The 12341-nt window shown below is 43.7% G+C and overlaps 1 protein-coding gene across 2 annotated transcripts in view; it reads left to right on the forward strand.

Annotated features, from left to right (window-relative positions):
• ARHGAP27 (Rho GTPase activating protein 27) overlaps positions 1-12341 on the forward strand; it is a 57980-nt gene continuing 45639 nt past the window's right edge. Inside the window, exons 1-2 of one of the 2 annotated variants that reach the window (XR_009758355.1) lie at positions 1-684; positions 7722-8537. Coding sequence is in view for 1 of the 2 variants with exons in the window: in XM_061588877.1 (XP_061444861.1) it covers positions 7764-8537 (774 nt within the window). In the remaining variant the exon portion in view is untranslated. The remainder of the gene's footprint in view (positions 685-7721; positions 8538-12341) is intronic. The other variant, XM_061588877.1, reaches the window with a different exon arrangement.

The following is a 12341-nucleotide window of genomic DNA, read 5'->3' on the forward strand; positions in this document are numbered from 1 at the left end:
GCCTGCCCCGTGCATGCATTCAGACGCTGCATGAGTGCAGGAGGCTTGGGCAGGAACAGGCATAGCTGAGGAGGAACCGGAGGGGAGGTCATTGAAATGGGTTTGGGGTGACTGCGAGCTTTACTTGACTAATGTGAATGCAAGCACCTGTGTTCTGCAGGGATGTGACCTGGATGAAACAGGCAGCCAGAAACTGCCAGGGGTGTGGCTGACTGTTTTTCCCAGAGGTGTCTCTCTTGTTTTTGTTTCTCATGTGGTGTTCAAGTCACATTTGCACTTGGGATCGGATGTGTGACTGCTGCCCACAAAGAAGAGCTAATTTTGATCCTCTGGGTGATACTACCACCAAACGAGTTCTTTGTGATGATGCCGATGTTTGGGGAGAGCTTCCGGATCAAAGCCTTTTTCCTGCTACTGTTTTCTTCGCTTACAAATCTTCACATGAGGAAGGCAATGGAAAGATCAGTTCTGTGATATTCCACCCCCCCTCCTTTTTTGACATAGTTTAGGTACGGGAGGACCTCAGGCAAATTCAGACCAGGCACACAGGCCTGGGCAGGTCCATGAAGCTCCTGACACAATCAGAGAGGAAGAGCCGGGACGTGCTTCAAGGCGCAAGACCGAAAGACGGGCAAAAGAGGGACCCAAGACAGGAAAGAAAATGAACAAGATGTGAGCTGACAGGTAAAACCACGGAAACAGGTGGGGTCAAGGGGGCAGGTCCCAGGAGGCTGGCTAGTCTCTGATGGGACAGCACAGAAAACTGGTCTAAATGGTCTCCATTTCCCAAATGTTGTTGCAGCTGGGTGTGAGCTGAATTTCTTGATCAGGCCACTGAGCAATCAGCTCCAATAGGGCTTGCGTGCTTGTCTGGGCAGGCGCTGCTTGCTGAGGGGGTTAGAAAAACAGAATCTTGCTGGCACCCCTTGCACAGAGTTAAAGGCGCAGATGAGGACAACTGTTCCTGAGAGTTTCTGCTGACACAAAAGGACTCTTGAAACACCTTCCAACCCATTCAGTTGGCGAGCTATGGTGGATGGAGGCAGTGGGCTCAAGCCTGCCTCTCCTTTGGTCCACAAACCCTGATAATTAATCCTCAAGATGCAGACTAGCTGGCAGTTATTCAGTAGAAAGACAAAAGTCAAACCATGGTTCAAATCCCAGCTAGCCATGACCTTGCTTAATGGCCTTGGGAGCAATGTCAGTTTTCCTCATTTGTACAACAGGAGTAATGGTGCCCTGGCGCGCAATTAACATATGATAAATAATAAAAAGTAAAAGTAGCCAAATTGGCCTGTAAGAAAAAAAATCTAGGATCCATGTTAGGTCAAAACTTTTATTAAGCCTACCAAAATATCACAAAATAGTGTGCAAGCATTTAAGCTTTTTAGAATCATAAACAATGTCATAAACAATAAATAAAACTAAGGTTCCTTCTTGGATCAGATCAAAGTCCATCTAGCTCCACACTGCTAGAAATGGGATAGAAATGTGTTCAATCCACATTTTGAAGTTATTAAACAGACCTAATTTGCTGGTCCCAGATTACACCCTTGCCTGAATTTTGTTACATTATGTAATTTCACCACAGAAAGCAAGACAAATAGTGTAGCTTTTGACGGAAGAAGCACCGCAGCAGAATGGAAGCAGTGCTGCATGCATAAGTACAGGACAGAACGGAAAACATTGCCTATTTACCTCTGCACTTCAGGGTGCACAGACATGGACCTTCCTACCATGAGTGCTATTTTGCCTTTCCTTTTGGCCTGTGGCTTGGGTCACTTGCTTGAGACGTGTACAGTCAATTGCTCTGCAGACACCTGCAGTTACAGGGTGTTTGTGGGATGCTGATATCTACCTTGCATGAATTGATCAGTGGGGAGCTGGTGCATGGATGGGCCTCTATTTTTACTAGCTGGACAAGGGTGGGCTTTGGTTAATTTCAGCTTTGATTCTTTGGAATAGGCTTCATGTCGTGGCTGGGCATTGTGCTTGAGTTTCCACCAGCACTAAGCTACAGAATGTGCTTTCAAGATCAAGGCACAGTCCAGGAAACAAGGAAGGAAATAACAAAGGGGAGTGCCTCTGAACATGTGTAGAAATCTTCCTCCTCATCAATGAGTAAACCGAGCCAGCACATGGGTATGCCTTTGGGTGCGTCTTTCCAGACAGTAATGGGTTTGCACTAAAAATGTGTGTCTGTTATTCATGGAGGGATTCAGGAGTACCTTTCTTTCCAGATACTGATTCCATTGCATTTTCAAGCACTCAAGCTGTAATGTTTTTTGCTGGAAAAATGCAGTGTTTCTCCCTGTGGGTACTCCCATTGGGAGAATGTGTGAGACTGGGATTACCTGAGTGCCAAAGGCCGATGTTGGTGGGGATCATGTCTGTACGGTCTCTAGGGGCAAGCAATTAAACCCATCCCTGGGCCCAAATTTTGTGTGTATCTTTCTAAAGTTAGATTTCAGGAAGAACTGTTTAAACAGATTTTTTGGGAATGAGCATTGGTGCTTTGGTATTTTGATATTTAAATTCTGGTGGTTGTTTTGGAATAGTCTGGGGCTTTTATGTTATTTTTTTCAATCTCATGGTTTGGTTTGGAATTGTGAACTATTTTATATATTATTATTGCTATGATTTTACTTTGAATTTCTTTTGAAAATGAGGCAGGATATAAGTTTTTTAAATAAATAAAATAAATGTGTACCATTCAAGAAAACAAATGCTAATTTAGCCCTTTGGACCAAAAAGGAAGAGAAAAAGAGATGGGTACCCTGGTCAAGCTAATTTCTCCCTCACACCCAGCAATGCATCCACCATTTTTAGGGATCTGTTCCTCTTTTTTTTAATTTCAGTGTTTGAAAGCCATGTGTTTCCCATCTGTTTCTTAGTCAATTTTACTTCTCTTCTTCCTGAAAGTGACAACGTTTGCGGGAAGTGACTTCTGCTGGTAGTTAGCTGCTGCATTTTCTACTTTTAATAATAACACTGAATTTCATCCACTACGGCAGAGGTGGGGAGCTATGGCCCTCCAGATGTTGGTGGACTCCAACTCATATCAGCCCAGCCAGCATAACCAATGGTCAGGGATGATGGGAGTTGTAGTCCAACAACAGTTGGAGGGCGACAGACTCCTCACCTCTGTATTGGGGGGGCGGTATTGTTTCCGTTGTACTAAAAACTCTGTATAAACAGAATTATCAACTGAATCACTAAGATGGATACAGGCATACCTGCAATTCCCAGCAGAGGACGTGGTTAACCCTCTCATTTCTACAGCTCTTTGCTAGCAGCATGCTCAGTTTGTGTAGTATTTTCTATAGGGGCTGCACTCAGAATATCCTAGAAGCTGAATCTGGCCTAAGAAGAGAGCAGTTGCACTAGGAGACTGGAGGGGCCCACCTGGCGTTTTCTGATTATGCTCAAGTGTCCAGGAAAGAATCCAAATATTATTTTGCTCTTAGAATCTTTACACATTGGGTTGCACCGAGACTAAGTTAAACTTGGTTCTCTCTGCCTTTGATGTCTCCTTTTCTTGCCCTGTATTTGTGCCATGCCACTTCCTATGCCCAGCACAGCCTCAGAACTCCTCCAGATGACCTATTTATTGGGCATTCATCCTGACTTGCTTGTGTGTGGAGATTAGACTATGGCCAGTCTTTACTGAGCATTCATTCTGATTACTTTGCAAGCCTAGAGCTTGGAAAAGTTACTTTTCCAAGCTCTATTTGTCCTGATTTGCTTGCAGGGTATTTATACATCATTCATTTATCCCACACTTTTCAATGCATTTCCCTATCATTTTCCTAACTATAAAAAGTTTGTATATTTTTAAGTGGATTTGTTGCACTCTTGCAACAAAGCACTTCAATCTACTTCATTTATCCAAATCTAGATTTCCAATATGTGTTTGAATCCATCCCACAAAACAGTGATAGTCTGGAAGCACCCTCAATTTCATCTCCTTCTTTAATCCTTCCTTGAAACTAATTTATTGAGCATAGACTATTCTGCACATATTTCTATCACTCACCAGAAGCTGTTGCCTCTGTGGGCTTATGGGTAAGAATACAGTAGAATAAAGCTCCATCTAGTTCAACAGTGTGAGAGCCAGTGTGGTGTAGTGGTGTTGGACTTCAAATCCCCACATAGCCATGAAGCTCACTGGGTGACCTTGGGCCAGTCACTGCCTCTCAGCCTCATGAAAACCCTATTCATAGGGTCGCCATAAGTAGGAATCAGCTTGAATGCAGTACATTTACATTTTTTAGCTCAACAGTTTGTTTCTGACAATGGCCAACCGGATACCTCTGCTTGCGAGTTCCAGAAGCAACAATTTCTGGTAGGTGATAGAAATATGTGCAGAACACGTGATGACTAGAGAGACCATTATAATTATCATCATCATTGGTAATAGTAGGATTACTAATGTATGATTGCCTTATACATGCTTCTTAAGGCGATTTACAAACATGCCCTAAAAACAGCTAAAAATATTTTTAAAACAGTTCAAAATGAACATACTGTTCCACAAAACAGGGGCAGCCACACTGAAACCTGAGTTGATGTGGAGTGGGTTTCTGATATTTTAGGGACTTCAAGAAGAGATTCTTCAGCAGAACCCAGTGACCTACTGGGTATATAAAGGATAAGGTGGTCTCTCAAGTAACCTGGTCCTGAGCTGTACAGGTCCTGAGCTGTATAAGGCCACATGACAATGTATACATATTTTTGTGCACATTTCAACTAATAATTTTAATACAATTTTGCTTCAATACACTTTTTTTGGCAAACAGTTTCTCTCTCAATAGAATGCATTTTTGTTCATTATTTTCTCTAGTGTAAGCACTTTGTCCTAATATACATGTTTTTATATACACATTTTTCAGTTGGAGAACTGCATTGTGAATATCAAAGGACAGCTACGTTTCAGTTCATGTACTGTTTTGGGAAGTCCAAGTTAGGTACAGTAGCTTCACATTAAATGTGAACCAAACACATTTCTCCAAACACTACAGGCAAGGACAGCTGGAAAGCTGGCCTTTACATTTCTAGAGGCCCTGATACAGTGAAAGCCCAGAAGGAAAGAAAGAAAGAAAGAAAGAAAGAAAGAAAGAAAGAAAGAAAGAAAGAAAGAAAGAAAGAAAGAAAGAAAGAATGAATGAATGAATTTCAATGGAAACTTTCCTTAGGAGTTGCAAGTATTTAATAGCTCTACTCTGGCATTCTACCTTGTGTATATATTTATCATGCAAGCAGGAAGAACACGAATGAGCATGTTGGCTCTGTCGCCCCCCCATCACCCTCCACAGGTTGGAGAGTGAACTTCTGAAACAGGGAGCCTCATATGCACGTGGAAACTCCCTGCTTTAGCACTTCATCTTCCAATCTGTAGAGAGCGATAGGGGTGGGGTGGGAGAATGTAGCATGCTCATCCCCGATTTCCCCCTCACACAAGGAGAATATCTGAACGGGGCTAATTGGTGGGATTTTTCTGGTAAGGCAGCATCTCTTCTCAGCACACTGAGATGCAAAGGCCGTTTTGGGTGACGGGAGGCTGAGGGAGCAGGAACTGCTGTGGAACGATGAGAAGGGAATTGTAACTCGGTGGTGGAGAATATGCTTGGAATGTAGAAGCTCCCAACTTCCCCAGGATCTCCAACCGGGCATCCAGGCTGGGAAAGATTTCTCTGTCTCAGACCTTGGGCAGCTGGTGTCACTCAGAGCAGAGACCCTGCTGAACTAAATGGACCAGTGCTCTGGCTCGGTGGCCTGGTTCAGATGTTACTGCTGGCTAATCATTATTCTGTTAGTCGGGAGCATTTGCAGGCTCCCCAACACCTGAGCAAATTCTTCCCTGCCTTCACTGGTTGGCAATACCCAAAGGCTTAAATGCCTAGTCTGCAAAAGTATCATTATTTTTTAAACCAGAGAATGAAGACAAGTTTAAACTGCAATCTCAGTTTTTATGATTAGGGGCAATTATGATTATGACTATTCAGACATAATACGATGTCATTTTGTTTGTTTGTTTGTTTGATAGATTTATAACCAACTTTTTGAGATGAATCTCTAGAAAGCGGCTCTAAAAATAAAATCCAACACAACAAATACCATATATTCATTTCAAGGTTATGCCAGTAGCTACAACCAGCAAAAATGAACAAGAGATGCAACTATCTACAAAACCCCCAACATAGAGACCCCGCTTTATAGCCTGATATTAATTGACTCCAATCGACATGGAGAAGAAATAGGGATTTAAGGCTCCTTTTTCAATTGCAAGGGCTGAGGCCTGCCAGATCTCAGAAGGAACTGAGTTCTGTCACTTTCATAGTCAAGGTTAGCCAAGGAATGAAGAGGGGAATGGTACAAGAACACTCGCCACTCACCAGCACCAAACCATGTTTTGCCAATTGGCCTCATGTTATGTATGAACCAGACCAGTATAAACAAGCTTCATATGCTCCACATCAGGATGCAAACACTCTGGTAGGGGAATTCTAAGGAAAACAGGGTGGGGAAATGGCCAACGTTTGCTTATTTGTCCCATCTCCAGAACAGAAATCAATCCAGTGAATACAATTGGTATTCCCCGTTGTTGCTTTCGGTTTGCAAACTATACACAATTGATTAATCCCCACCCACCCCATTTCCATTGTGTTTCCCTTGCATTGAAATGAATGGGGTGCAGCAATGTAATGACAATGTAACTTACGTAATTTTGCCACAGCAGTGAGACAAATAATGCTGTGTTTGGCCAAGGAAGAACTGCAGTGGAACGGAAACAGTGTGTTGTACAACGAACATGGGGCAGAATGGAAAACGATGCCTTCTTACATCCCTAATCCAAGCCTGCCCCTACCTTCCCAACATTCACCAAGGTCAAATCCACATTGTGCATTTAAAGCATTCGTATACCACTTTCACAGTCACGGCTCCCTCCAAAGAATCCTGGGAACTGTGGTTTGTTAAGGGGTGCTGGGAACTGTAACTCTATGAGGGGTCTCCTAACTGTCCCCAGCACCCTTAACAAACTACAGTTCCCAGGATTCTTTAAGGGAAGCCAGAACTGTTAAGGTAGAATAAAAGCAATTTAAATGTATGGTGTGGATGTGAACCCAATGTCTGTTCACTCTGTAATGTTGGACTTACTTTAAGGTTGAAAAGCAAAGGTTTTTACTTTCAATACATACTCTGTTTAGCTTGCCGCTGAAAGGTGGTAATTAGGAATGAAATTAGAAAAGGAACTCAGCATAGACCTTTGCCTCTCCCTCCCTTTGGCTACAAAAACAGACTAACTATGCAAGACAAGGCCTGGCCCAAGGCGTTTTGCGGCCTGAGGGCACAGCAGCAAATGCACACGCACACAACCCCGTCATGTTTTGGTATCTGAGACAGAAAAACACACAAGCACCTCTCCCCAACCCTGGCAGTAAAATGCAATAATAGTAATATCTTAAAGAGCAAACAATTTGGTGCCCTTTTACAGTACCCAGAACCTCCTGCCTGGGGTGGCCACTTCACTCTGCCTAATGGAAGGGCCTCTCCTGACCCCAAAATAAGTTGATGTATCCTATATTTGCCTCTTACATGAGTGGTAGGATTCTGCTTGGTACAGAACATGCTCTTTTGCCTTTTTAAAAACATGACTAAGTGTATATAGGCCTACCTAAGTCCACCCGTGCCATAGATTTCTTTTTCTTCTTGCTTTTCAGGGAGAAGAAATTACTCAGAGGAAGCCACTGTAGGACATTAGGATGGAGTCACTGGGTGGAGAAGAGGAGACATACGTCTTGGTGGAATACGCCTTTGAGTACACCGCTAAGGATGGACATCTTATTTCTATCAAACCCAATGAGAGATACATGCTTTTGAGGCGGACGAATGACCACTGGTGGCATGTGAGAAAGAGCAAACAAGCCCGGCCTTTCTACATCCCAGCGAAATATGTCAAAGAGCTGGGTCCAGTGACCCACGCTGTGCCTTCTTCTGAGGAGCTGCCCCCCACAACTGTGCTGGGAAATGCCAGCTTAGGGGCCTGCATCGGGGTGGGCCAGGAGCAGCCACCAGAGTATGAATATCGGTTTGTGAACACTGTTCAAGAGCATGAGACAGATGCAGAAGAAGCTGATTTTTCTTCCCTGCGGTGCTCTAACTCCTCAAGGGCAGGGACTATGATCCCCTTTGACGTTGGTGGGAATGCTCTGTCCCCCGTTTCTGAAGCAACGAGAGCCACTCTTTCTGCCCTCAGTGCCTCCCATGGTTCCCTGAAGCCACACTGCACCACAGGTTCTGATTATTCCCCAATGGGAATAATGGGCCATTCCTCTGAACACATGAGGGCTACAGTGTCCCTGGATGACTTGGCAAGGTTCAAGCCTCACAACCAGGCAGGTGGCCGGAACTCAGGATTGTACAAAACTGCCTCATGGGGTCCTCCTCGCCTGCTGCTGAAGAGCAGCTCTGAAACCTTCCACAAGCCAGTGGAGGACAGGGTGAAGCGGGAAACGCAGGAGCACTGTGCCAGACAGGTATGGGATTTGCTTGAAAAAAAGTCCTCGGGTAGCTCTAACCACGTGGAGAGGTCCTTGTTTCTGACCTTGTGTTGGGCTAACACTGTCTCCTCCCTGTTTCTCTGACTCTCTCAGTCAAGATGAGGCAGCCTTTTCTGTAAAAGCCACACATTCTAACCTGGAGGCCTGCCTTCAGGTGTGAAGAAGCTGACCTGAGTTCCTTATTGATGGGGGACTGTCACTCTGTGCATGCTCAGAGACAGTTCTTTGATGCCAAGATATGGTATTCAAAGAGGCTCTGGGGCCGAGCCCTAACACCAGTCAACCCTGCCACCTGCATGCTCCCTCTGATGCAGGTTACTTCCAGCAGAAACATATGGTTGATAACATTAAAGGTATAGAAAAATATTATAGTGTAACCCTCATTGGATTGTACCATTTCAGATTGTAGATGGGAGAACTTGTGTTGGAATGGAACAAACTGCCTGAACATTAGAAAGTAACAAAGGGAAGGTGGCTAGAATCCTCTCTGACATGTGACTTTTCTGTGTTCAGGGATTGATGGTTTTTTAAAAAAATAAATAATAGAAAACATTCCAAGATCTGCCCACGTGTCATCTGAAGGGGCACAGCCACAGAAAGGCAGCACCATGTGATTTCTCTGCCTATATAGATAAATTTTGGTAGTAGAATATACAGGGGTGAGTAGAGTTGCCAACTTCTTCCCAGAGATAACTTACTGCGCGTTTTAAAAGCTCAACTAGAACAAGTGCCGTTTTCCCTATCTCTGCAGCTCCATGATGTGGAAAAGGTGTTTTATTGAATCGCTCCCTTTTTATGTAGCATCAAAAGGGAGGAAAGGCTTTGGCAATTTGGGAGATAATTTCAGTAATAACAAATGAGTGTGCTGCTTTGAGAGCCTGTAAAAACTCTCCAGGCAGAAGTCAACGATTTCTCCATATTCCAGCAAATTTGGAGTAAATGCAATAAGGTAGAGCAAGAACCTGGTGAAGAAGCAAAGCTACTTGTTCTCATGGTTGACAGTGGCCTCCTTTCAGTTCCCATTTTTTATGAAGATACAGACAAACAAGGGAAGGGGGGGGAGGCAGACCTACTTTAGGTTTGCTGTCACATAAGACAGAAGCGAGCAAGGCAGTTGAGGTTCATGTATGTAAGAGATAACAAAAGATAACTTTAAATCCTTGCAGGCTGCAAAGAGTACCAGCTTCTAGCTTGGTCTACAGACATTTGGAGATGATCAGGGCTGGTTTAGACAGAGAGTGGTGGCTGCCTCAGATGGCAGATAATGGAAGGCAGAGAACAACTGTAAAATGATGGAGGACAATGTTATGTGTGCCACGTGATCTGCCCTGCCCCCCCCCCCCAATCTAGCCTACTGCCGTCAAGGGTGGCAGAAGATATTGTCCCATCAGCAGTGTTGAAGTAAAATTCAGCTGCTAGTCCAGTCGGCTTCTGAATGTGGCACTGGAGTAGCCTTGATCATAATGCTGTTGGTCTACATGCTGTGAAAAAGCTTAATCTGTTGATTTCTGCAGATCGATCTCATTTTTAGAGGCACAAGTGCAGACTAGGTTGGATTTGTTTCTTTTTGTTTAGTTGGCGATCCTAGTGTTGCAATCCCCAGTTCCTTAGGCTACATACATCCTGCAACGGGAGTTCCCAAACTGTGGCCTATGCACCACCAGTGGTCCACAAGCTTCATTCAGGTGGTCTGTGAGGTGGCTGCGATTTGGGATTGGAGATGGGAGCCAAGCACATCCATCACATTAAATATTTATATTGATTTTAATGGTGGTTTTGTTGTTTCTTTCATTTCTTATGTTGTATTTTATTGTGTTATAATTTGAATTCCACATGATACAATAAAATACAATATAAGAAATGAAAGAGAAATACAATATAATACAATCACAAATAATATCATCTAATTGCTACAAAAAATAATTAAATTGTCCACCAAGACCCTCAGCAATTTTCAAGTGGTTGAAAATGGGGGGGGGATGGGGAACCACTCTCCTGAAACTTGTCCTAAAACTCTGGCTTCAGTGGTAGCCCTTGGAATTTTATTTCTGCAAAGGATCTCTTCTAGAGAATGTTCAGCACCTGATACCACTAGAACTCCCAGAATTCTTTGGGAAAAGCCATGGTTGTGGAGGAAACTGGGTTGAACCTGTAGGGCATAACTGTATTAGAAATGTAACTGCAGCTTCTTCCCAAACTAGCATAAAAATTTGAATGAGATCCCTAAAAATCTTACATCTTTTTTCAGTCCTATCTGTGACACCTTCTCTTTGATAGTGAACCCCTCCAGATGTCCTTTGTAGTTAACGCACATTTATGATGAATTGCGCTGCTGATGATATTGGGGCAATCACACACAATCCTACTTTCAATACCATGTATGCCTCCAAATGTTTTGGAGGGGTCATACTGCTTCATTTCCAATCAGTGAATGCCCTGTAACTTCCTGCTGAAATGTTCTGGTTTACAATTGTCCTGTTTTTGTTCTGCTGTAGCCCTTCTGGATAGCAATAATGTGATAGCATTGGGGAAGCATCACAGAACTAATAGAGCAGAATAAATCCATCACTAATGCATTATTATTGTGTCAAGAAAATGTTGCAGAATACATCTGCAATAAAACACCAATCTGGAGTAGGGATGATACTGGAGAATTCAGAGAGAAACTGAAACAGGAGTGGAAATTGCTGATGTTTGTATTTGTCCCATATCTCGAATGGAAATCGGTCCAGTTAATACGTTTGCATTTGCTGTTGTTTTCAATCCACAAATGATATGTAATTGATGACTCCCCCACCCACCTTTGCGTTGCATTTCCTTTGCACTGCAGTGAACAGCCTTTGCATTGAAATGAACGGTGTGGAATAACGTTAACAATAAGGTCATTAATCATGTAAAATTCCGCCATGGCAAACAGTGAGACAAATCATGAACTTTTTGTCAGAAGTTGATCTGCATCAGAATGGAGACAACACTGCATTGTGGCAAACATGAGTTGGAAGGAAGGGAAATCAATGCCTTCTTTCACCCCTAGTGTGGAGGGGCCCAGTGTACAGTTACAGAGATAGTGGATAGTGCATAGAGAAAAGAGCGTATAGTTCCAGATCTCCTTCTAGAGGAATCCTAATCATGGGTCAGTGCTGCTGGAGGTGGTTAGCATGTGACAAAGTGTCCCTTCACCATGATCTGTTAGTGTGGGGAGCTTCCCCCATGGCACCCACTGAAAGGACAACAGGGTGCACATGCTATGACTGGCATAAGACTCAGAAAAAGAGAGCATTTCAAGGTGGAGTGGAGAAGGGCCAGTGATGGATCTTCTGGGTCCAGAATCAACCTATTTCTTGGTGAGAGGCTCAGATGGGTCCCTCTGCTGCACCAGCTCTCAAGCTGGTACAGCAAAAAAGAAAAGTAAGCTGTTCCTTCCACCTTCCACCCTGCTCAGCTGGAGCCAGCAAGGCTGCGGATGAGGCGGGGAATCCCTCCCATTAGGATGGCTCCAATATTGAGTTAGCCAAGCTGCACACTACTAAAGAAAGCCAAGAAAATACACAAACACTAGAAATAACTGCCAATCTGGCGGAGCCATACAGATAAGGTTTATCAGTCAGATCCTGAACTTTCACATTTCCCTTCCACTGCGTTCTCCTACAGGTGAATTTTATTAGGATCCAACTCTTTTCCACTGTGGCAATTACTCAGGGCCAGCCTGACCATTAGGCAAAAGAAGCAACCACCTCGGGCAATAGATGCTTTGGGGTGGAGAGTTGTGGTAAGGTGGAC

The sequence above is a fragment of the Rhineura floridana genome, chromosome 11, assembly GCF_030035675.1.
Source record: "Rhineura floridana isolate rRhiFlo1 chromosome 11, rRhiFlo1.hap2, whole genome shotgun sequence".
Lineage (NCBI taxonomy): Eukaryota > Metazoa > Chordata > Lepidosauria > Squamata > Rhineuridae > Rhineura > Rhineura floridana.